This window comes from Pan paniscus, chromosome 7 (genome assembly GCF_029289425.2).
Source record: "Pan paniscus chromosome 7, NHGRI_mPanPan1-v2.0_pri, whole genome shotgun sequence".
Classification (NCBI taxonomy): Eukaryota; Metazoa; Chordata; class Mammalia; order Primates; family Hominidae; genus Pan; species Pan paniscus.
Genome location: NC_073256.2, coordinates 90,053,178 through 90,077,325, shown reverse-complemented (window position 1 = coordinate 90,077,325; position 24,148 = coordinate 90,053,178). Strand labels below are relative to the sequence as shown.

At 41.9% G+C, this 24,148-nt stretch overlaps 2 protein-coding genes across 5 annotated transcripts in view; one reads left to right on the top strand and one right to left on the bottom strand.

The window, feature by feature from the left end:
- GDAP1 (ganglioside induced differentiation associated protein 1) overlaps positions 1–13,326 on the bottom strand; it is a 45,635-nt gene extending 32,309 nt beyond the window's left edge. The window contains exon 1 of one of the 2 annotated variants that reach the window (XM_034966249.3): positions 13,205–13,326. The gene's annotated coding sequence lies outside the window, so the exon portion shown is untranslated. Of the gene's footprint in view, positions 1–12,864; positions 12,978–13,204 lie in introns of those variants that run through there. The other variant, XM_034966252.2, reaches the window with a different exon arrangement.
- JPH1 (junctophilin 1) overlaps positions 13,163–24,148 on the top strand; it is an 86,284-nt gene continuing 75,298 nt past the window's right edge. For all 3 annotated transcript variants that reach the window (XM_014345960.5, XM_014345958.5, XM_014345957.5), the window contains exons 1-2: positions 13,163–13,541; positions 18,826–19,585. In XM_014345960.5, coding sequence (XP_014201446.3) covers positions 13,163–13,541; positions 18,826–19,585 — 1,139 coding nt within the window. The remainder of the gene's footprint in view (positions 13,542–18,825; positions 19,586–24,148) is intronic.

The following is a 24,148-nucleotide window of genomic DNA, read 5'->3' as shown; positions in this document are numbered from 1 at the left end:
TGAGTGGGTGGGTGGATGATGGATGGATGAATGGGTGGGTGGATGGATGGATGAGTGATGGATGGATGGGTGAGTGGGTAGGTGGATGGATGGATGGATGGATGATGTATGGATGAACGGGTGGGTGGATAGCGGATAAATGGATAGACAGATGGATGGGTGGGTGAATGGACAAATAGACTGTAGATGGATGGTTGGATGGATGGATGCATGGGTAGGCAGGCAGATAGATGAATAAATGGTGGATGAATGGACAAATGAATGGATGGATGGGTAGGTGGGTGCAGGGATGGATGGGGAGGCCTTCCCTGATCTTGCAATCTAACTCAAAGTATCCCTTGCTATTCTTTTTTATAGCACTACTTTTTCTTCTGTAGCACAACAATTGGCAATGATATATTGATTTAATATCTATCCTTTCAGTGGACTGTAAATTCCCTGAGGGCAGGGAGTTAACAACCTTATACCCATTACAAAGCACTCTATTTAGAAGGTACTTGCTACATATATATTCAGTAAATGAAAAAAGGAAATCTTGAAGATGATATTCACGTCACTGAAATAGCTGTAAGGAGTGGAAAAGACCTTTTCTAACATTTTTAAATATTTTAATTAATGAATTATGTTAACATGGAACAATCTAAAAGAACAATACATTTTGAGAATAAGTAACCTGTGGCCTTTGAGAGGAAGAATCATAAACTGAAACACCATTTGAAGATGATCCTCCTCAGACATTAATCAGAGACAAAATATACACCATAGTCAGTATGAAAATGACCTCAAAAGCTGTATTTTGTAAGCAAAATTCCACTACTGCTTGGACAGAGTAGTTCTTGGGATATATATGATTCAGCAGTCATCACATGCTTGTAGTAGTAGAAAAGAAAAATTTGGTTTTTTTCATCCAACAATAAAGAGCATCTTGAAAAAAATCTGAAGTAGGTGGTCCCAGGATCACTTGAACATACTCTCTTCCTGTGTGTTCAACCCTATACCCCTCCTGTCTCAACATTGCTCTTAACCCCCAGGAGTGGTAGACAGGAAATCCAGCTAATCCAGATGCTGATACTCAGAAACAGGGACAGGCCAATGTGCCCAGTTGCCACAATGTCCAGCTAGTCCAGGGCCATATGAAACTCGCCAGCTCAATCAAGGGTTCCAGCCATTCTAAAGTGGCTGGAAACCACAAAGGGCTGGGGCAGGGAGTACTTTACTGTGTCATCGCCTAAAAGCAGAGCTCTTTGGGGCTCACTTATCCCAGATACTGAGCCCCACTACTTCTCCTAGGTGGATGAAAGAGACAGACTTCCCAAGACCAGTGGTCCCTAGACAGCACCTCCTGAGTTCAGTCTCCAGATGTTGGACAAGAGAAGACAACTTACAAGTCCACCCACTGGTTTGGCCTAGTTATCAGGGTTTTGTTAAGGTCTTGGTTTCAAGGCCACCTCATAATGGCTGGTTTTGTTTTGTAAATGTCAACTATCCATTGTACACTTATCCTTAGAAGACATGCTATTATATAGTACCTTTGAATTTTGGTTTTAAAATGACAAGGAGAAGGATATTCTTTATAACTATGAAAGCACTTTGAGAGATAATTCATGTGAAAAAAAATAAAGTCATGTTGGGATCACTAGTGTTAGACAACTTTGAACTTATTTGACTAGCTTAAAGAATCTAAGGTAGTCCACAGGAGAGGATTACCCTATAACAATGTTTCCCTGAAGAGCACTCAGTGTATTTCCTGAAAACACAGATTCCTGAACCTCAATGCCAAGCCCACGGAATCAGAATTCATCTGATTCCGTGGGCTTGGCATTGGTGACCTGGGCATGTGTATACAGACAGTCCCCTACTCAGGATTTTTTTGACTTTATGATGGTGTGAAAGCAATATGCATTCAATAGAAACCATACTTCATGTACCAACACAGTCATTCTGGTTTTCACTTTCAATACAGTATTCAATAAATTACATGAGATATTCAATACTTTATTATAAAATAGGCTTTGTGTTAGATGATTTTGTCCAACTGTAAGCTAATGTAAGTGTTCTGAGACCTTTTAAGCAGGCAAGGCTCAGCTATGATATTCAGTAGGTTAGGTGTATTAAGTACACTTTTGCCTTACAATATTTTCAATTTATGATGGGTTTATCAGGACACAATCCCATAGTATGTCAAAGAGCATCTGTATTTAATAAGTTCCCCTCGGTGACTGTCAGCAGGGGAGTTTTGGAAATCACCCTATGATAATGATTCTCCATCAGATAAGTACATTAGGATTGTTAGGAAAGCTCTCAGAATATATAAGATGGGGCCACTCTGTCATTTTGCTAGAGGAGAGCAGAACCTACACAAGCATCTTTTGAAAATGCTCACCAAAGGATTCTCACCTTTGCTTTGATGAAGTTATCAGCCCTAAAGGAACATTTAGTATGGATCTGAGGTGTGGAAACAAGGCATGATTTAGCATAGGCTGTTACATCGAAGGAAATGATGGTGCATACTTCTTTCTAGAAATAGCAAAACTTTCAGAACAACCAATATGGCAGGGCTGACACAGCTGGAGGTTTCTAAATGTCCACTTCTGTCACAGACAGGGAGACAGTCTATGAATTATTCAATCAGTTGGTGAGTCGGAAATCACTCATACCATCTGTATTACCCAGGCAGTCTTTTCCCATTTCAGATGGTAAGTTTTGGAGGGTCCTAAAATTTATCAAGTCCATTTATTGCTTTACACAGGCTATTGCATCATCTGCCTAACGGCGGTTCTATTCAGTTACATATACAGAATGGAATTTTCAAATAACTAAAATAATAAAATGCTAAGATGCTGAAGACTGACATTTCAATTTAATTATTAATAAGTACTATAATTTCAAGTTTCAAATTGCTCTTCAGCGAAGCTTTCCTACTCTTACCCCCTTGATTTTTATTTGTATCTTTACAGGTTTTTACATATGTACAAATACAGCAAACTATAGCGTACTACATACATTGTTCAATATCTTGCTTTCTTTTCTATCTAATAGATCTTGGGGATTTTCCATATCAGTACATAGAAAGCTTCCCCATTCTTTTTTAAGAACCAGGAAATCTGATTTTAAACTCAGTTTAGTAAGTTGTGATTTAGACTTTCCATCTCCCTCTGACCAAGAACCACCTGTAAATGTAAGTGTGTATGTGTGCATGTGTGTGTTAGCTGTGTGTTCTTTAAAGACCACCGGGTGTAACAGTTCAAGGTCTCCAAGAAGCAGATTCCAGGATAGAATCAGACACACATGCAGGATAAAGACCACAGGAAGCAGGAGTAGGCGGGAAACCCATGAAAGGAAAGCAGGGAAGGAAGAATTGTGTAGAAAAGGCTCAGACTGCAGTGTAGCCCTTAAAAGGTTTTAGCCAGGTCAGTGGGGAGCACAGGAAATCTCACCCATCAGAGGAGGTCTGTGTTGAGAAGGAATGACCCAGTTCCTGGAATCCCACTGTGCTTGGTTATTGGCTAGAAACAGCTTAGACAGTGTGGCCTCAGCATGAATGCTATTGGAATTCAAAGGTGCAGCAGCTACAGGCTGTTCACCAACCTCTTCTCTCACAGCAAGTTCTCCTGAAGGAAGATCTGAGTGGTGCACATCTATGACCACCACAATCTCCCCTTGCACCGCAGAGATTGTCTTCATATGTATCTGGGGGCAGTTCCTGGGGGCCTTTCTTCCTGAAGGGAAGCTCTGATAAGGGAAGTTAATGGGACAAATAGCAGTCCCTGTTTCTGAAGTTAGCCTTGTGGCTAAAAATGGTTCTCATCTTCTCCCTTTTCTTTACTTCATTCTCCTCACCATCAGCTATCACATAAGTAGGTTCTAGTGGCTTACCTAGTGGTATAACCTAATCCTTCATTTCTGGAAGGTCTGAACCCCTTGTAAGTCATACCTTTCTCAGACCAGGGTTGCCACATGACTGCATCCATGGATACAAGGGATCCATAGAGTCCCAGGAAGCACCTAAATGGATCACCTGGGTCTGCACATATTCTTTTCTGTCCCCGTTATATAAAAGCCTCCTTCTGCTCATCAAAGTCAATCATTCCTGCCAATATGGTGATTCCTCTTCTTACCTGCTGATCCCTGGGCACAATCCCTGGATCTGCCAGGCAGGAGCCATAGTTTGCAGCTCTGCTTTGTCCCCTGGCAAGAGTGCTTCCCCTCTGGGAACCCTGCAGAGTCCAGAGATGCAGCGATAGGAAAGACACTGGATGTGATAATAAGTGAGGTACTATTGCTTCTACCTCTTAGTTCCTAGGCTTCTATGTCCTCCCTATTAGAGATAGTGTCATAGAGAAATCTGATTCTGTGCATATACCACACCCCAAAAAATGCCACTCCATCTTTGCAGATTATTACCAGCAAACTAGAATTATAGCTGTACCTTTAGGAGACCATTCCATTATTCTATGAGGTTAGCCCCTGAAATATTACAGAGGTAAGCAGTAATACAGTGTCTAAGACGAAGCGGACCCCACAATCAGGGCTCGTTGTGGCACCTCCTTCACGGTGAAGTGGGTCCCCTGGTTGGAGTTTATGTGTGAAATCCCACGCTTGTGAATCAGGTATTCTATAAGCCACTGGACAGTGCTGGTACAGGCTGAGGCTCTGTGGGGCGGAAAGGTAAATCCATACCCAGAACGTCTATCCTTAGTAAGGATGAACCACTGGCTCTTCTAGGCGTAGTTAAACCGACCTCAATAAGCAGCAGTCCCTGCTCTTGGGCCCAGGTACAACCTCCATCTCTGCCACTGAGGCAACTAAGCTCATGTGCCCCTTGCTCCAGATCTGGGATGTCTGTTGAGGAAGGCTGACATTAACTGTCTGAGTCCTGTCATCTACTTGGGTTTTCAGTGCCTCTTCCACTTTGCGTCCATTCCCATATGTTCATCCACATGTCTCTAGCCTAGACCTCCATGTTTTCAGTCTTCCAATCCTTCTCTGTCCAGCCTCTGACCAGGCAAGGCTGTTAGCCACTGCTCAGAAATCTATATAAATATTCCCACCTGGGGCCACTTTCCCTTCCACACAAAATACATGACTGGTTCAACATTCACAGTTCTGCCCACTGGAAAGATTTTCCCGGTCTACAGATGTTCAAGACCACTCCTGAGTGTAGATGTAATGCAGCCTCCATTCATTTTCAGCTACATCCACATACTGAGCTCATCCAACCGTAAACCAGATACAGGTTTTTCCTCCCCCTTCAGCTAGTTATTTGAAACCCCAATCTGCTCAGAGAAGTGAACCAGTGGAACCCAGGTGGGGGACATGAGGGTCTGTCCCACACAGCCCTCAAGAAAGGGCAACCTGTTCTTGCAGCTTTTCATGTCCTCTGGTCCCCCTCAGCTTGCTCCTGGGGATCCCAGTCCCAACTCACAATAGATTGCTTCTGGGTCTGTCAAGACTTGAGTCAAGAGGACTCAAGCTCATAATGGGAAATTCTGAATGAACAGGCACTTTTTCCCATGGTCAAGCACTCCTTTACTACCAAGGCCAAGTAACTTTCAAGTAAACTGATTCTCAAAAGATGTAAGATTGCCTGTTGCAGATGATATAGATCCTTGCTTTAGATCCCCATAGACTTGCAACTGTGATTCTTCCACAGGGGCTTGCCATAATCTTCATATATCTTTTCTCACCACTGATACCTCCAACACCATAGGATCTGCCTGATCATATGGCCCAAGAGGCAGGCCTGCTTGCATCACAACCTGAGCCTCTAGAAAAACCCCTTCCTGGTCTGAGCCCTCTCAAAGCTGGTGGCCTCCCTTCTGTGTCACCTAGCACATAAGCTGAAGTAGTGTCTAAGTGTGCATGTGTTGCTTCCAGAACCAAAGAGTAGGCCTACCAGGTGTTCTGCTTCCTTTTTGTAGCAGAGGATGCAAGATGCATCAATTTACCCTTAACTTGGAGGGGTTGTCAGGGGCAGTGGCCTTGATGCAAAACCCACAGGAGATGTGAAGCTGTGGCAGCTGGAGTCTCTTTGCCAAGTACCCTCCAAACTGTAGGTTCTCTTGAAGGGAGATCTGAGCAGTGAGCCTCCACAGCCACTCTTTGGGTGTTCTGATGTCTCTGTAAGCTTTAAAAAGTGCTTGCCACATGAAAATGATGTAAAATGCAAGAGATGACAAAAATGCTAGAGTGGGATGAAGGAAAGGAAGAGGAATTTAAGCTTTATTTGGAATGCAATCAGTATCTGAAGAATGGCCTACAAGGGCTTTGAGGTGTGCATGCTGAGCTGATATGCAGATTGGTACTGCAACTCTTGGCAAAGATACCACATCCCCCCCTTGTCATTCAGTTAGAGGAAAGCCTCTTCTATTATTGGCTATTGTTTCAAATCCCATTCCTGAGCTCTTGGAACCATTCACTCCTCAATTATAATTTACATTTCTTTTACTGTCTAATAATTGATTTCCTTTTTCTTTCCTTCAGCTATGAGTCATTTAGTAGCTACTTACTCCTTTGCTTTCAACAATATTGTGTACCTCCCTTCTTTATGCAACTGCTTTATGAAAAGGTTATCTCATCAATTTTTACAACTTTTAACAACATCTCAATACTGACACTCTTCAAAATGCTTTTAGATTCCCTTGCTATCTCCAAGTCGTGCAATTTCAAATACTGAGTTGCCTTTCAGCCATAGTTTCAGAACAAAGCATTGTGATTTTAAATGTAGGATGAGAGATGAACTCATCGCCATGTCTCCTCGGATGCCTGGGATTTCTTTTTCAGGAAGTCTCTTCTGTTCTTACAATCACAGATTGAAAGAGAGACTTGAAAGAGTGGTAAACCTTCATTCCCTTCATTCCTTCCCTTGGTAGGGTGCCTCTTAATTCAAGAAGATCATTGCATTTTAAATATCTAGAAGGGTATGCCTTTACTATATCCATAAAGTTAAACAACATGCCAATGATTACTGAAAATTGTTTCAACCATAGCAATCCATTAAATCACTCTGTCCTCTGAACTCTCATGATACTTGGCACTTATTGGCTACTTGTAGTTATCTCCCTTGTATTTTTATTATTTTTCTTTTTCATCTCCTGTCTCTTTAGAGATATTTTATATCCTTAAGTGCAAAGGCCGAGCCTTACTTCTCTATGTCTCCATACCTAAGATAGTAACCATGTACACATATATAAGATGAATAAACATATGCACACATATACATACATATACGTACACATTTTGTGGTTTGGTTCAGGCACTACACCTCTAATACAGACCTGCAATCCACTCTGTCTTCAAGTTACCACTCTTTCAAGTCTCCCTTTCATCTGAGGTTACCTTTTTTATTGTTAGAACTTTCCTGAAACCCTCTGTGAGCCTCATCATTGGACATGGATGGTGTCCAGGTCTATGTGGAGCTTTCCCCATTAGGAAGAGGAGGCAGAGGGCCACAAGGGACACATCATGAGAAGAAACCAAAGCATTGCCCTTGAGAGTTAAATAGGCTCAGCTGGTGTTTTTAGATCAGAATTAGACTATTTCTAAATCAGACTCTTGGCTTCTAGGGCAGGATTGCCTAGTTATACAAGATAAGCCAACAAATATCCAGCAATTTTACAAAATTCTGGTACCATAAGGCTAATAGTTGGAAAACAACAGATAGCATAAAGTTAAGGAGACTAGAAAGGGATAAGAAGATGAAAAATACACAGAGAATGACACAGCTGAAGTGGTGGGAGATGAAGAGGGAGAAGAGAAGCATGAATATGGGCATCATAGAAGCCGAGGAGATGAGTGCTCCCAAGTATAAAATTCACTGCTGCCACTAGCAGGATAGGAACTGAGGATATGCCATCATATCTGTCAAACAGAAGGTCCCTAATGGCTAGAAAAGCTTCACTAGACCGGTGAGAACAGAATCCAAATCAAGTAGTACGTAAATTGGAGGCAGGGACATAAAGACCAGAATACACTCTCTCAAGATCTGCAGTTTCAAGAAAAGACATAGAGGACTTAAGGAGATGGTAGACCAGCAAATTAGGACTGTTTTAATATGGAAAACACAAGAGCTTGTTTGTTGGCTGAAAGAGAAGAAATTAAAACATATTTAAAAGAGAGAAGGTTGGGAGGCCAAGACGCGTGGATTGCTTGAGGTCAGGAGTTTGAGACCAGCCTGGCCAACATGGTGAAACCCCGTCTCTACTAAAAATACAAAAATTAGCCAGTTGTGGTGGCACACACCTATCATTCCAGCTACTCAGGAGACTGAGGCAGGAGAATTGCTTGATCCCAGGAGGCAGAGGTTGTGGTGAGCCAAGACTGCACCACTCCACTCCAGCCTGGGCAACACAGCGAGACTCCATCTCAAAAAAGAGAGAAAGAGAAAGACAGAGAGAGAGAGAAGGAACTGACCTAGAATTTGGGGAGGAAAAAGGCTATCTTTTCCTCTTGGAGGCAGGTGAATGGGAAGAGGAAGAAAATGGGAACCTGTGTAAAGTTTTTGAAGAGAGGAAAGGTGCAAGTGTTCCTAGCTCCTTCTTCCTCTGTGAGACAGAAGACAGTGTCCTCTGCTCAGCAGGAGAAAGCTGCAGTGGAGATGGGCTCCAGGATGGTGATAAATATCAGGAATCTGCCTGGGAAAAGTTGTGCTATGTAGCATGGAGGACTTTGATGAGAACCAATGGAGTGTTCAGTGAGAGTGGCAATGAGGGAACGCCGTCAGAGTGGAATTGTAAAATCCCAGTTTGCAATTTTCAGCTGGACCTATACTCTCAAATTCCAGAGAGTTGGCCTTACTGGACCTTACTTGCTGGATCAAAGTCAAGTCCAGGTTATGTCCCAGGCCTGAGTGAATAGTGCAAGTCTCAGAAGGGGATGTTACTGAACAACGGCTGTCAGAGGAAGAAGAAAAATGGGCATTATTTACTTATCAACCTACTTATTTTTAATTTTTGACCTCTCCTACTGAATTGCCTACTGATCATCTCTGGGGTATACTTCTGGATCATTGTCTCCTAAATAAATATATCTTCCCCAGCCCCCATAATTTACTCTCCTTCCTCCTTTAAAAAAAAAAAAATCTAGACAGCAACATTATCATTCACCCAGGCAGCTAATCTAAAAAAATAAGAAATAAAAGTCACCTTTACTGCACCTTGTTGTTCTCCGCCAAGCATTTGAAAGCTCTCAGTGTGTTCTCATCCTCTCTCCAATCAAGAACAGGAATAAAGAACCTCCTCTAAAGTCATACAGACCTGGGTTTGAATCCCACCTCAACCATTTCTACCTTGAATAATTCTGTACCTATGAATGTGCTAAACCTTATTTTCTCCTTCTGTGAAATGGTTGTATGACTAGTACAAATCATCTACAACTATGAGATTTAAATGAATTCATACCTGTAAAAAAAAGCTTAGTATGGTGTCTGTCATACAGTAGTTGCCATAAAAGATTTGAAGACCATTAATTTTGGAATTCTCTTCCTCTTCTGATTTCACACTGCCTGCAAGTTTCTGACCATATTTCTTAATTTTTATATTTATCACGGACAAATTTCTTGAATGTTTGTAAATTCTTTATTGCAAATATTCAATTTTTGATTATTTGATTGTATAAATCAAGATGGTAATACTTTTTGACTTATATATCAAGTGATTTTAATTGTATGTGTTTTTCTACACACTTTGAATCATGGTTTTTAGACAATAAACACCTACAGATTAGCTTTTTGTCATTTGTAAATTTTTTATTAAAAACTCTCAATAATCAGTCGGGGTTTTTTTGTTTTTTTTGTTTTTTCTTTTAGAGATGGGGTCTTCCTATTTTGCCCAGGCTAGTCTCAAACTCTTGGGCTTAAATGATCCTCCCGCCTCAGCCTCCCAAAGTGCTGGGATTACAGGCATGAGCCACCTCGTCCAGCCAATAATTAATCTACTATGTAAATAAAATAAAGTCACCAATAAATTTTTAAGTACACCTTCATTTTTTAAAAGACATCATTAAATTCCAGCAAAACATCCTTACTAATATGTTGTTAACTGGTCATAGTCACACTCAAAATAGCTTACAATATGTTATAAAATTTTTTAGAATGGAAATATATAATAACTAGGTTTTTAACATGGAGGAAAACAAACTATAGGGTAGTTGCTGGCCCCTGGATTTTCATGGCCTCCCCCATTCCACCTGTCAAACCAACATTCACATTCTCTTCTTACTAATCCCTTCTTAAAGCTAAATTCAACTCCCCCTTATCCAGGGCAAAGGTTCAGAGGGAGAGGGAAAATAAGGACATTACTAACCCTGACTATTAAACTGCAACATTATTCCACTGTCTACTATCTGCTATGCCATCACTCTCAGCATCTCTTCCTCTTCCTAGTATTCTCTCCCCGTCTTCTCCAACCGTTACCATTGACCCTGAACACTTACACTAACACATACGTCTTCGTGACTGGGCAAACATTCCATTGTGATGGCAGCTGGTAAATGGAAGCATGGTTTATATGGTTATTTGCCAAAAATTGTTTAGTAATTTACCAAAAATACTTTCTTTCATAAAGAAAGTCAACATCAGAGCTAGGCTAGGATTAAGATTAGTTAAAATTTAATCATACATACCTAGTGGTAAAGTCTCACTTTTAATTAAGGTTCTTTGCAAGGCATCTATTAGGGATAGCCACAGGAAAAGAGTAAGCAATAAATGGCCATGTCTTTTTTCCTCCCCAAATCTTCATATTCAACCCAGATTTGTGTGTACCTCCCACCACAAATGGACTAGATATCCATTACAGAAGCCAGAAACTTGGTTTGTGCTATATGTTCCAGAAAATCCCTCATTTGCATGACAACTAATTAGGAAGAGTAATAAAGAGATAAAGGTTTCCAAAATTTATCCCCTTAAAGAACATATATGGGTCCTAACACACTGGGTGGGTCCAAAAAAAAAAAAAAAAAAAGGCAAAGGGACAAAGCCTACTCTGTGAAGAAGTCTAGTTTAGAAAGAGACTCCCCCATTCAAAATATTGGCTTGAGCAACCACACTTTTTCTCATATCATACAGAACCTCAAAATATATGGGAATGCATCTTTCTACATTAGCTCCTGATTCTGGTGTATCCCATAACAGGGAAATGGAATTATGGCTCAGCCGCAAAGCCCTGGCCCTCAACTTCCCAGCGGCCTAAATCAATCCCCAGTCCAGGACAAGATGCTTCGAGAGATGCATAATTATTTCAGGCCACTAGGGTAAGCACTATTCCTGGCAACTCTGCGGGCAGTGCCATGGATGAGGGCTTCTAATTCTCTTTGGTGATTTGGTTCTGCATAAACTGAGATTTTTCTTTCAGTTTTTCAGCCAGATAAGTAGGAAAGGTCGGCTCTCGTCCTGAGAGAGAGGCAATCAAGGTCAATTTCAGTTCCTTTTCTGTGCAGTTTAGTCTACTTTTTCCCAGGCTGTCTTCCTGACACCTGTCCTTATATCTATATCTGATTATCAAATACTTAGTGAGAGAACCTTTGGCAGCTTCTGATGCTCGCATAGTCACCCAAAGGCCTCTCAGCCTAAGAAATAGCAGGAATACACTTCAAATCAGTTTCCTTGAGAGGCCAAACTAAGACCCTAGGCTGTGAAAGTGGGAGAAGTTTCTCCCGTGGGTATTTTGAGGGTGAGGTGGAGAATAATGCTTTCTCTCACCAGAGGCAATGCTGATCCAACTTGCCTATTACCAAATCTCTAATTTTTGGTTTGGCACTGCAGCCACAATATACTCAGTTATTACCAAATATAGAAAGAGAAAGGCAAATCTTGTTAGTCCCATTCAGAAGATGGTGAAATGGAGGTTTAAAAGTTTAGAAGAGTTGCCTAAAGTGAATTCGACAAAGCAGTGTTGTAGCTAGAAAGTAGACCAGCTGACATCTGTCCCTGGTTTTGTAGGTCACAGTTTCTTTGCAAGTTTAGAGCAGTGCTTTACTTACCATATTCCTCCTTGCAAACTTCTATTTACTTTCTTAAACAGTGGATACCAGTGGAGAGGTGTGCATTCCAGACACTTATACAATGTACACAGACCGAGCCGTCTACCTGTTGGGCACACAGCTCCAGGCTCAAGAATCTCTAAGGCTGTTAAGAAGCACAAACGAGGCACGAGAGGGGGCAGGCTCTAATGTAAAAGGAATATCCTGTACCACTGCAAAGGCCGATTGAAAACATCCTCTTCATCACTATTAATAAAAAACTAACCAATATATTCTGTACTTTTTCAAACTGTACTGCTCACCCTCAATGTCTTCATTAAATAAATGCAAACACGTGTGCTTTGAAACGGGTAGGTGTAAAAGAACACTCTGCACAATTATATCTAGGCTGCCGCAGATTTACATCACATGCATACATATATCTAGGCGATATTAATTCACGATGACAGCTGAGCATGACAAATGCAACAGTACACAAGTTGGAATGCTGAAAACAATGCAACTACAAACCCCATGCAGACAAACACGCATACAATGAGTTTTCCCTCAACACACACGTGGCCGCACTCACAGGAGCTTAACCACATTGAAAAACCCCAAACACAAACACCGGGGGCTCCCGCGCCCGCGAGCGGCCCCCACACAGGCAGCCGCGCCTTCATCTCCAGGCAGGGATTCTCGTGCGTCCCCGGGTACACTCGCCCTCCCACCGGCATCCCACTGCGCGAACACATGCGCGCCAGCCGGTCCCCGCGCGCGCCCGCCTGCCGAGGAAGCGGCGGCTCCCGGGGCTGGGGGCAGGGCCCGGTGGGGCGGGAGCGCCGCGGGGCCGGGCCTCGGCGCCCGGGGAGGGGACGAGGGGCGGGCGCGGGGCGGTGCCCGGCTCACGTGGGCGGGCGGGAGCAGCTGAAGGTCCGCTCGGGAGCCTGGGCTGTCCTCTCGCGCGCGGCGCTGGCCGAGGCGGCGGCGGCGAAGGAGGAGGAGGAGGAGGAAGGCGGCGGTGGCGGCGGCAAAAGAGGAGGGAGGACGGGGGCGGCGTCGGACTGGAGCCGAGCGGCAGCGCGAGCTGCCCAGGGCGCTGTCGTGAGCTCGCCCGCCGGGCCCCCACCCCCGAGCTACACCCTGCCGTGCCCAGCACTGCCCGCGTCCGTGCCCCTGCGGGGAGCGCGCCGGGGCTGCCCCCCGAATGACGGGCGGAAGGTTCGACTTCGACGATGGCGGCACCTACTGCGGCGGCTGGGAGGAGGGCAAGGCGCACGGGCATGGCATCTGCACGGGGCCCAAGGGCCAGGGCGAGTACTCGGGCTCCTGGTCGCACGGCTTCGAGGTGGTCGGAGGCTACACCTGGCCCAGCGGCAACACCTACCAGGGCTACTGGGCGCAGGGCAAGCGGCACGGGCTGGGGGTGGAGACGAAGGGCAAGTGGATGTACCGGGGGGAGTGGTCACATGGTTTCAAGGGGCGCTACGGGGTCCGGCAGAGCCTGTGCACCCCTGCTCGCTACGAGGGTACCTGGAGTAACGGGCTGCAAGACGGGTACGGCGTGGAGACCTACGGGGACGGAGGTGAGCGGCGTAACGGGCGGCTCGGCTGCTCCGCGAGCTGGTGCGGTGGGCTCTGCCCCGGCTGCGGGAAGCGGGGAGGACGCCGGGCGCACGTGTCCGGAAACCCGCCAAAACACCTGGGGGCGCCTCCCACCCCTGCGCCCGCGCCCGCCTTTCCCAGAGAGGGCGCTGGGACCGGACTGGGGCGCGAGGGCTGGATCTGACCCCGTTCTTGGAGCGGGCCGTGTATCCACACTCAGGGGAGCTAGGCGTGAATGTACCTGGCCGGCGCCAGCGCTGCGCTGCCACCGGGAGGGAGCGCCGCCCGGGAGGGTTGGGCTGGAGAGAGGACGCTGTCACTTGAGCCCGTCACATTACGTTCCTGATCCCTCCCTCTCCCGGCCGGGTTTGAAATCGCCACTCCCGTGGAGTTAGAGCGAACACCCTGAGCGGGTGAGGCTGGCGGTCCGTGCTGACCGCTCCCCGGATTGGTTTCACGTGGAGTCGTATTTCGCGTCTGGTCCTCTAGTAGCCTAAAGATAGAAGCCAGAACCCCGTAACTAGGATGTTGGGGAATTGTACCTTATTTGGGGGTGCATTTGGAAACGTCCTAGTTATGGGAGCAGAAAGGCCACCTGATGCAGGTGGAGTTCAGAGTGTGTGAGTTCCTAGTTTTCATTCCGTTTCTTAAAGTATTGGTCTTAAAAGAGTAGCAGTCTTTGCTGACCTGGAGATCTTGGACAAATTACTAGGAAGATATTTTAGAAATGGGTAATGAAGTCTACATTTTAAAAAATACAATTAGCAGGTGTGTTCCTATAGCTGCTAAGTTAGCAGCTACTACTCCTGAGAATGGCAATACTGAAACAATAATTTGCATTATGTGTGACCTAAGCCAGTATTCCTGGCTGTGAACAAAGATCACCTTATTTTAATATTTAACAATATTTGCCAAAGAGATTGTGTATATACCAGGACAGAAGTTCCTCTTTTATTAGGAAAAGTATACATTATTGAAACAGGTGTCAAAACCTGATGAATTTCCTTGTGTAATACGCTGAGAAAGATATTCATGAATAGCTTATGCTTTAGCAAAGTGCATTTCCTGATAAACATACTCATATTTAGTTGAAAAGGGTTGTAGGAGGCGACATCACTTTTTGGAATTAAGCAGCTCAGAGTTGGAGGATATTAAAGGGATGCAATTAAAAGTTTCTCCAGCCCACTGCAACCCCATTTATACCATTGCTTATATAAAAGCTTACACAATTTGTACACTTCACTTAGTCAGAACACTTGGGCCGTGTTTCAAATGCAAAATGGCAGAATGGTAGAACTTGCTAAAAAGGACATCTTTTCATCCTACAGTATAAATTAAGCATATGGTTCTCATGGATTAAAAGAAAAAAACGTTCTCTAATAGTTTTATGTGGGGCTGAGTCCCGAGTTTCACAGTAGTTAATTGGGACCCTTAAATGTTCTGAATGGGCATAAAGTACCTGGTTGACAGCGCTGTAAATATGTCAGTTTGTGACTGGATTTTGTTGGAGGCCCCAGCTCTACTATATAACTAAATTCCATGCTCAAAAGTAGAAGGCAAAATTTATTGTTTTAAATGTGTGCATTATTTTATAATCTTTTAAGAAGGCCAGGGATGGTTCTCTTCAGTTTTGGAAGGTTAAAAATAGTCTCCTTTTAAAGATACTATTCATTAAACACACTTTCTTGGTTTAGAGTATTCATTATACCTAGTAATCAAAATATATATAGCACAGTAGAGGCTGTCTGTGTACATGTCGTAGAAACCCAAATAAGTCTCCAGAATGATTTTATGAATAATCTGCCTTCAGTTTTAAAATAAACTTTTAAAAAAACTTAAAACTTGGCATCATCCTGGGTGGTACTGTGGTTTTCTTCTACCAAAAAAAAAAATCTAATATGCTACAGTTAGGAAGAAAAACCTTAAAAATCACTACTGAATGTCTACTCTATGCTAATGGATTTTCTACTGTCTCATATGTAACTATTTCATTAGAAAGTTCTCAATCATAAAAAGGGAGTCTAAAGCAAGTTTATTGCTGTAACTTATTTCATACAAAGGTTTTGGCCAAAATAGGAATATCACTAAAAAATTAGCTTGTTTTCTGCTGTTCTCACTAAGGAGTTAGCTTGTTTTTGTTTGCACTCTCCCCATCGCCACATGTCCATCCCTGTACACCCTGTATCAGATTCAGGGAAAATCTGATTCCGAGTTTTTTTGTGGTGACATTAAACTGGAGGAGGAAGGAAGCAGTAATTCCATGTGAGACATATCACTTATTTTATTAGTGATGTGTGTATTACGTGTTGCTGAAATAGAAACCCCCTGAATATTAACAATAAGTTAGTATCATACTCATGAAATCCAAGTCTAGGTGCCCAGAATTTTTTGTGCTAATTCTGATCTGTACTTTGTTTTTTCACTTGTCATAAAACGATTGAAAATATCTGGGAAAACACAACGTTTTGTTAACTAGATGCATACTTGCACATACCCATTCGGAGCATATAAACTGAAGTTTGGCATAGTGCAGTGCAAATTTGACTGAAACTCCTAAACTGGATGCCTTCCACTACAAGATTGTGTAGTTAAAATGACTAAATCTAAAAAATTAGCTCCCAAATGAACACAGTTTAAAACTGGTAAAAGTAATTTTTATACTTGTGAAATATGCATCTACATTTTAGGAATCAAGAGGAACTAATTAGAACTTTATTTGAGCAGCAGGGAGAAGTTGGAACCCACCTGCTTCATAAAGAAATAGGCCCTTTTTTATTCTAGGTTCATTGACTAAACTAAACCTATTTTAAATTTCAGATGAACTGCTAACAGTTTGACTGCAAATTGGTTTCTAGCAATTCTGTGGAGGAATTCTTTCATATACTGTGATTTAACAAAATAGGAGAGGAATGTGGCCAATGCTCTTGTCCCCCCCTTCCCTATTTGACAGTTAAGCAGAGACTTAAACTTTCTAATTATTGCTGTTGCCTTAAACAGCTTGGATTTTCAAGCCATACTTTTTTGGAAATTCTAAATACTGTACTAGTCTTATTTTTGGAGATAACAGTTTAAAGAAACTAGCTGTTAATTTTCCATCAGTGTTAAACATTTACCAAGATGGTATGGCTGTGTTTTAAAAGTGCAGATACTTATTGATATCAAACAGCATCTCTGCAAATTGTTCTAGCAAAATTAACTTGTCACTATAGACAAAAGTTAGGAGGATGTGATTATAGCATTCTTTTAACCAACAAAATATTTAAAATAAGGTGGTTTATTTTAGTATCTTCAAGCCAGATTGTGAAACTTTCATCCTAGAATTTAAATTTTACCTGTATAGGCAAAGGAAAAGTCAAAGTCAAAATTTCCTAATAATTCCATTCCCATTCCTGTTAAGATGGCGGTATTTGGAGATGGCCAGTATTCAATAGGAAGCTTCTTAGCCTGAAATGTTTTACATGACTATCTTATCCTCTTGAGTTAATCTTTCAGAGAAAACTGTGGGCCACCCACCTCCTCAGAAGTTCATAGATGTCAAGTTAAGACTTCACATCTACCCAGAATATGACATTTACAGTACCAGACCCACTTAGTATTTCATTGTATATCTACTATTGCCTGTGTCACATATGCCAGAATGAACAAAAAGAGAAGGTAGTCTTGAAATTGGTCAAAACCGTTGACTTGGGAGTCATTATGGTTTTAACTTTTAAGTGCAATGAAATAACCAGTCATTGTTAACACAGTTATATAAAACCACTAGCATTTTTGCTCGGTGTTTTGAAAATGAATATGTGCCATGCAATGGAAATCTGTGCATGGAAATATAAAATGCAAAGTGACTGCAGGGTAGATCTATATAATCAGAAATGGAAAGAGGTCAAGACAGACTAATCATTATTTGTTTTCTATGACATTGTGAATTGTTATGAATAACACAGAAGTAATTACATTTTAAATTTTCCAGATAGCTTCTTTTGAGGGATACTGTAAATTAAAATTTACCCTTAATTAAAGGAAATTGATTTTGAAAAGAAACTTCTAAATTCCCTAATTTAACATTCATTTCCTCCTAAGATTATTTTAAAACCTGTACCAGGTTATTTTTTAATGTCTTTGCTTATTTATTTAGTAGCAAAAAATTCACTACAAATGCTCTAGATGACAGACTATCATGAAAAAGCATAATATTTGTTGACAGAGTCATCTGGTATCAACATTTTAATAGATAGTGTCAAATATACCTTTCCTCTGAGATGAAGTCCAAAATGGTAACAGTAGAAGATTTCATCTGGCCTTACATCAGTTTCTCCAAGAGTAAAGGGTATACTTTTTAGCCACCATAGCTTTTTACCGTCAACATAGTCATCAAACACCCTCCTTCCACAAACACAGACCAGAGGACACGTGAGAATTTTGTGTTCTCATATGAAGTAATTCCTGCCCTCAGGGTGCTTCTAGTCTGTGGTGTGATTCACAATGCAGTGGCAGCTAGGGAAATCCATAGAGGATGCAGAGATTTGGCAAATGATATGGCACAAAGCTTTGGCCTTTTCACTTAGAAGCACAAAAATGTTAAATTACTCATTTTTTTCATAATTCACTGTATTCATAATATATATTGTGGTTGTCGATTCTCTCTTAGCTCAAAAAGGTTCACCCAAATTCAAATGATAATCCTGAATATTCAACAGTTTTCTCTACACTAAAAAAAGAGATGCTGAATGTAGCAGAAAATTTAAGACGTTCATTTGATGACTGTGTCCCAAGTATTCCGATTTAAGCCTGTATACTTCTTGGAATGTTATACTGACATAGACCTAAAAGTCATTTTTTACAGTTTTCCAGCTAAATTAGTAATATTAGAATAAAATTTACAAATAGAATTCATTTCATCTTCTACTGTTTCCTTATCTTCTTCCCAAGAGGAATTTTTGATGCATTAATTTCAGAGGAGAATGTTGTTTCCCAGTGTTCACTTTTTGTATTAGAAAGTAGTGGTTTTCCTCTGAAATACTTGCATAAAATTTTAATGAAAAGCAAAAATTATCTGACTACTAGAAAATTCTGTGCAATGACATTAAAGCCTTACACCCAAAATTACAGGGCGGGGATTCACAAGTGGATGCAAAGTATCCCCCAGGGTTGACTTGGAAATGGGTCAGATTTGACCTTGGGCAGGCCTGCGCCAGTGTGCGCTGGATGGTGCAGGTGACGGTGCAGCTCTGCCCCCGACTCACGGTGCTTTCTTGCGGTCTCTCCAAGGTACCTACCAGGGCCAGTGGGCCGGAGGCATGCGGCATGGCTACGGCGTGCGCCAGAGCGTGCCCTACGGCATGGCCACGGTGATCCGCTCACCGCTGCGTACCTCGCTGGCCTCGCTGCGCAGCGAGCAGAGCAATGGCAGCGTGCTCCACGACGCCGCAGCCGCCGCCGACAGCCCGGCCGGCACCCGCGGCGGTTTCGTGCTCAACTTCCACGCAGACGCTGAGCTAGCGGGCAAGAAGAAGGGCGGCCTCTTCCGGAGGGGCTCCCTTCTTGGAAGCATGAAACTTCGCAAGTCCGAATCCAAGTCTTCCATCTCGAGCAAGCGCAGCTCTGTCCGCAGCGACGCGGCCATGAGCAGAATTAGTTCCAGCGATGCCAACTCCACGATCAGCTTTGGCGATGTAGATTGTGATTTTTGCCCGGTGGAAGACCACGTGGACGCCACCACCACGGAAACCTACATGGGCGAGTGGAAGAACGACAAGCGCAACGGCTTCGGCGTTAGCGAGCGCTCCAATGGCATGAAGTATGAAGGGGAGTGGGCAAATAACAAGAGGCATGGATATGGCTGTACCGTGTTTCCTGACGGCTCCAAAGAAGAGGGAAAATACAAAAATAATATTCTGGTCCGTGGGATAAGGAAGCAGCTTATACCAATAAGACATACAAAAACTAGGGAGAAGGTGGACAGAGCAATTGAAGGCGCCCAAAGGGCAGCTGCCATGGCCAGAACCAAAGTGGAAATAGCAAATTCAAGGTAAGTAAATGCAGAGTGGTTGGTTTTGCTGGGTTGGTCAGAACAATGGAGTATCAAATATTATGTTTGTCTATCTGCCAGTGACATCGCTAAATGCTTTCTACAACTGCTAAAAAATCAAAGGTGAAAAATGATTACACTCAGTAGAATCAAAGTCAGAAATGTACCTGTACTGTTCTGAAACTTCCCATCATCAAAAAATGTCGAAGGCACTTTGAGCTCCCCTTCCTGTTCTAAATTACTTCCCTCATATTTAACAGCGTGAGGGAGTTCACTGAGACCCTGTGCTCATCTTCCTGAGCCCGGAAAGTTGCTGTTTTCTTTTCTATTTTTTGTAAGAAGACCTCTGAAATGCTGCCATAGCAAGCATTGTGTTTTGTGTACCAAAAGAAAATAGCAATCCACGTAGAAACATACTTAGTATAGATGTGTACCTTTATTCTGATATTTACATCGGAGGTATGTACACTTAGCCTAGCTTATACAATTCAGATTCTGTTTATGAAGTCTTATAGGTAAAATTGGTTTTGAGACAGCCACCAAAATCTACATATGGCAAAAGTGGAAAATAACATGACAAAATCTGGCATGCATTGTTAAAAACAACAGCTACATGGGAAAGGCAAAGAGACCTACAAGAATCGCCACATTCTATGCAGAAGAGATTAGGTCACTGGTGTATTAAAAGGAAAGGGGTGGAGGGAACCTGACATGGACAGATGGGACTCTCAATGTGCCAAGGTTGGAAGAAAGAAGAGCAGTAGAGAAGGGCTGGAGTGAGTAGGAGAAAACCGGTGAATAATAGATTGACAAGTGGGGTGTATGTGTGGGCACAGAAGGACTACGTGCTTGAAGTTTTACCATTAATAGCTGGTTTCAGGGATCCAGCAAGAGGGATGGGAAAATCTACTGGGAATAAAGTTCTATTAGGGAAGGATATCATAGGTGAGACAAAAAGAAAAAGGTGTGGTAATAAATGGAAATTTTTATTTTTAGTCTTATTTAAGTGAGTACTGACTAGCCACAGCTTTGTAAGACTTGAAGCATAAATGTAGCATAGAATATTAAAAATCCTGTTTCTGCTTCAATAACACTCTTCCACAGAAGTAAACGCCCTTTTGAAACCACAAAATGTTAGCATGTCTTCAGGTTTTTGTTATTGGCATTGAATTAATGAACCTCCCTTTTTTTTGATGGAGCCATATGAAATTTCCAATGTTCAAATTTTTTAATGTACAAAAAAAAATGGTGACATCATATGGTTCAACTTAGTACTTCTAGAGTTCTTTTTTTTTTTTTAATGCCCCTACTTAAAAAATAAGTAGGGCTACCACTAAATAAGGTTGCATATTTTGCATTACTTTTAGATATATATTATATATTAAAAGTCTTCAAGGTTTTCACCTTTATCCCAAACTAATTTCATTTCAAAGCTATTATTTTTTGTTGATCAGCACAAACTTTAATGAAGGGTCTCTCTCTCTCCTGTCTTCTCTACCAGGCATCTTTTACTTCAGATCACAGTTTTGGATCTACTTTGCTTTTCAGTTTGCTTATAGATCAGATACTCAGCACGTCTAATCTTGCTGGCTTACTTTTAGACCTAGTGATAAACATTTGTTAGGCCTTAACCTCTAATTTTAAATGCACACTTGGATTCTTCCATGTTTTCTTGTTACAACTTAGTGACACGCTAAAGTCAGATCAGTCTTGGGAGGTGAAAAATGAACCTGTGCAGAACACTTTAACAAACGACTTATCATTAGTTTCCATTGGAGGAGTTTGTATAACAGAAAGCGACTGGCAATGCAGAGATGATCTCTGATTATGCTAGTATCATAAAACCCTCACCCAAGTCCTAGCCATGTTCTCTCTGTTGCAAGTCTTTTGGGGGTAGTATTATTTCATTTGGGAATACTGTATTATATAGTTATAATCAAGAGATCTTTAGTTTAAGACCTTATACTTTTAGCCAGTTAGTTACTTCATAGTTACTTAGCTATGTTTAAAATGCTTAATTCATTATGCAAATGAAAGAAGTCAGTCACAGAAAAACAAATACTGCATGATCTCACTTAATCAAATACTGCAATGACCTGACTTGATCTAAAATGGTCAAACTCATAGAAACGTAGAGTAAAATGGTGGTCGCCAGGGACTGTAGGGTGGGGAAAATGGAGGGTTGCTGTTCAACAGATACAAAGTTTCAGTTACTCAAGATGAGTACATTCTATAGATCTGCACTACAACATTGTGCCTATAGTTAACAATACTGCATTTTGCATTTAAGAATTTGTCAAGGTCAGGTGCTATGGTACATGCCTGTAATACTAGCACTTTGGTATGCTGAGGCAGAAGGATCTCTTGAGCCCAGGAGTTCAAGACCAATCTCTGCAACATAGTGAGACCCCCGTCTCTACAAAAAATAAGAAAATTAGCCAGACACGGTGGCGCACACCTGTCCTAGTTACTTGGGAGACTGAGGTGAGAGGATGGCTTGAGCCCCAGAGGTCGAGACTGTAGTGAGCTGTGATTGTGCCACTGCACTCCAGCTTGAGTGTCACAGCAAGACCCTGTCTCAAAAAAAAAACAGAAAAAGAATTTGTTAAGAAGGTAGGTCTCATGTTAAGTGTTCTTAGAACAATAAATAAAATACTGTTCGGATGACACAATCAACAAATTAAAAATAAATATATTCAGTTAACCTTCTATATTTTACTTACCTTCACTGTTTTAGTCCTTTTCCCAGATTCCTTGCTATTATGTAATGAATACTTCCGATTACAGCTTTGTAACTTGTTTTTGGAGAAAGCAGTTAAAGGAATGACATTCCCCTTATAATAGCTCTGATTTTAGAGTTCTACAGTCTTTTAAAACCCTTAAAAATTATTCACAATAGCAAAGACTTGGAACCAACCCAAATGTCCAACAATGATAGACTGGATTAAGAAAATGTGGCACATATACACCATGGAATACTATGCAGCCATAAAAAATGATGAGTTCATGTCCTTTGTAGGGACATGGATGAAATTGGAACTCATCATTCTCAGTAAACTTTCCCAAGGACAAAAAACCAAACACCGCATGTTCTCACTAATAGATGGGAATTGAACAATGAGAATACATGGACACAGGAAAGGGAACATCACACTGTGGGGACTGTTGTGGGGTGGGGGGAGTGGGGAGGGATAGCACTGGGAGATATACCTAATGCTGGATGACGGGATGATGGGTGCAGCACACCAGCATGGCACATGTATATGTATGTAACTAACCTGCACATTGTGTACATATACCCTAAAACTTAAAGTATAATAATAATAAAATAAAAATTTTTTTAAAAGCCTTAAAAATAAGAAAAGATTCTTTTAAGATTTGCTGCCTGGGAGATAGGACTTTTGGCTACATTATTGTCATTAACCATGGCTCTTTCTAATGCCAGAATATCTACACAATATCTGTAGAGAACATCTATCTGACCCCTCTATGGTTGCTGTTATCAATGTTTTTGTTTGTAAAACTACTGAAAATTTAAGAACATAAGATGACACTCTTCCCACCTAGCCCAGTGCAGACAGAAGAAAAACTAGAAACTAAGTCTCTTGGTAGCTGCTGCTGTTGAAGTCACTAGTTCATCATTAGCAACAAAAGGAGATGATCAATGAATAGTTATCAACTATTTAGTTTGTCCACCCAGGTAGTGTAAATCACTATTCTCACAACATAGTGAGACCCTGTCTCTACAAAAAATGAGAAAATTAGCCGGGTGTGGTGGCATACGCCTGTAGTCCCAGCTACTCAGGAGACTGAGGTAGAAGGATGGCTTGGTAGAGAAGACTGAAGGCCCCCAATTTCAGATCTGGAAAGGCCAAGAGAGAGCATCTCGTCCAAGCCCCTCACATTCAGAGGCAGGGACTGAGGCTCTACCCAAGATCACAACACTGTCCCTGTAATGTTTTCATTCCATTTATGTTATTTCTTATGCTTTAGAGACTTTTATTTGTTATTTAAGTCCCCGGGAAATGGACGCACCCTTGTACCATCATCCTATTTTATCTTGAAGCAAAGGTTTAAGTTGGCTCTAGGAAAACAATTATATTCTCCAATAATGTCTCCAGGAGACACACAACAAACTGTCTTTGGCCCAAAGATTCATGAAAGTATGGTGGATCTGTGGACCTTTGCTTTGCTTCTCTGAAGAGGGAGTTGTGTTGCTCCCCAGTAAACACATACAGGAGGCTTGTTTCAGAAGGCTTATTATGGGCCCCTGTATAATTCCGACAGATCAAGGACTGTGGGGATGACATAACAGTAGATAGTAGATATCACATCGTAGATATAGAGTTAATAGATTCTAGCAGGTTAACACTTAGCGTCAAGACCATAAGGGATACTTATAATTTGCTGACTCCTGGAACTTATTTTTAGGCCTCTGCTCTGCTCCAAAAGGTACTGTGTTTATAAGATTTACAAAATTTTATTTCCCTTTTGTCTTGGTCCTGAGGGTACAAATCACCATCTGGGATTGAGAAAGGGTCTCAACCTTTTTTTTTTTTTTAA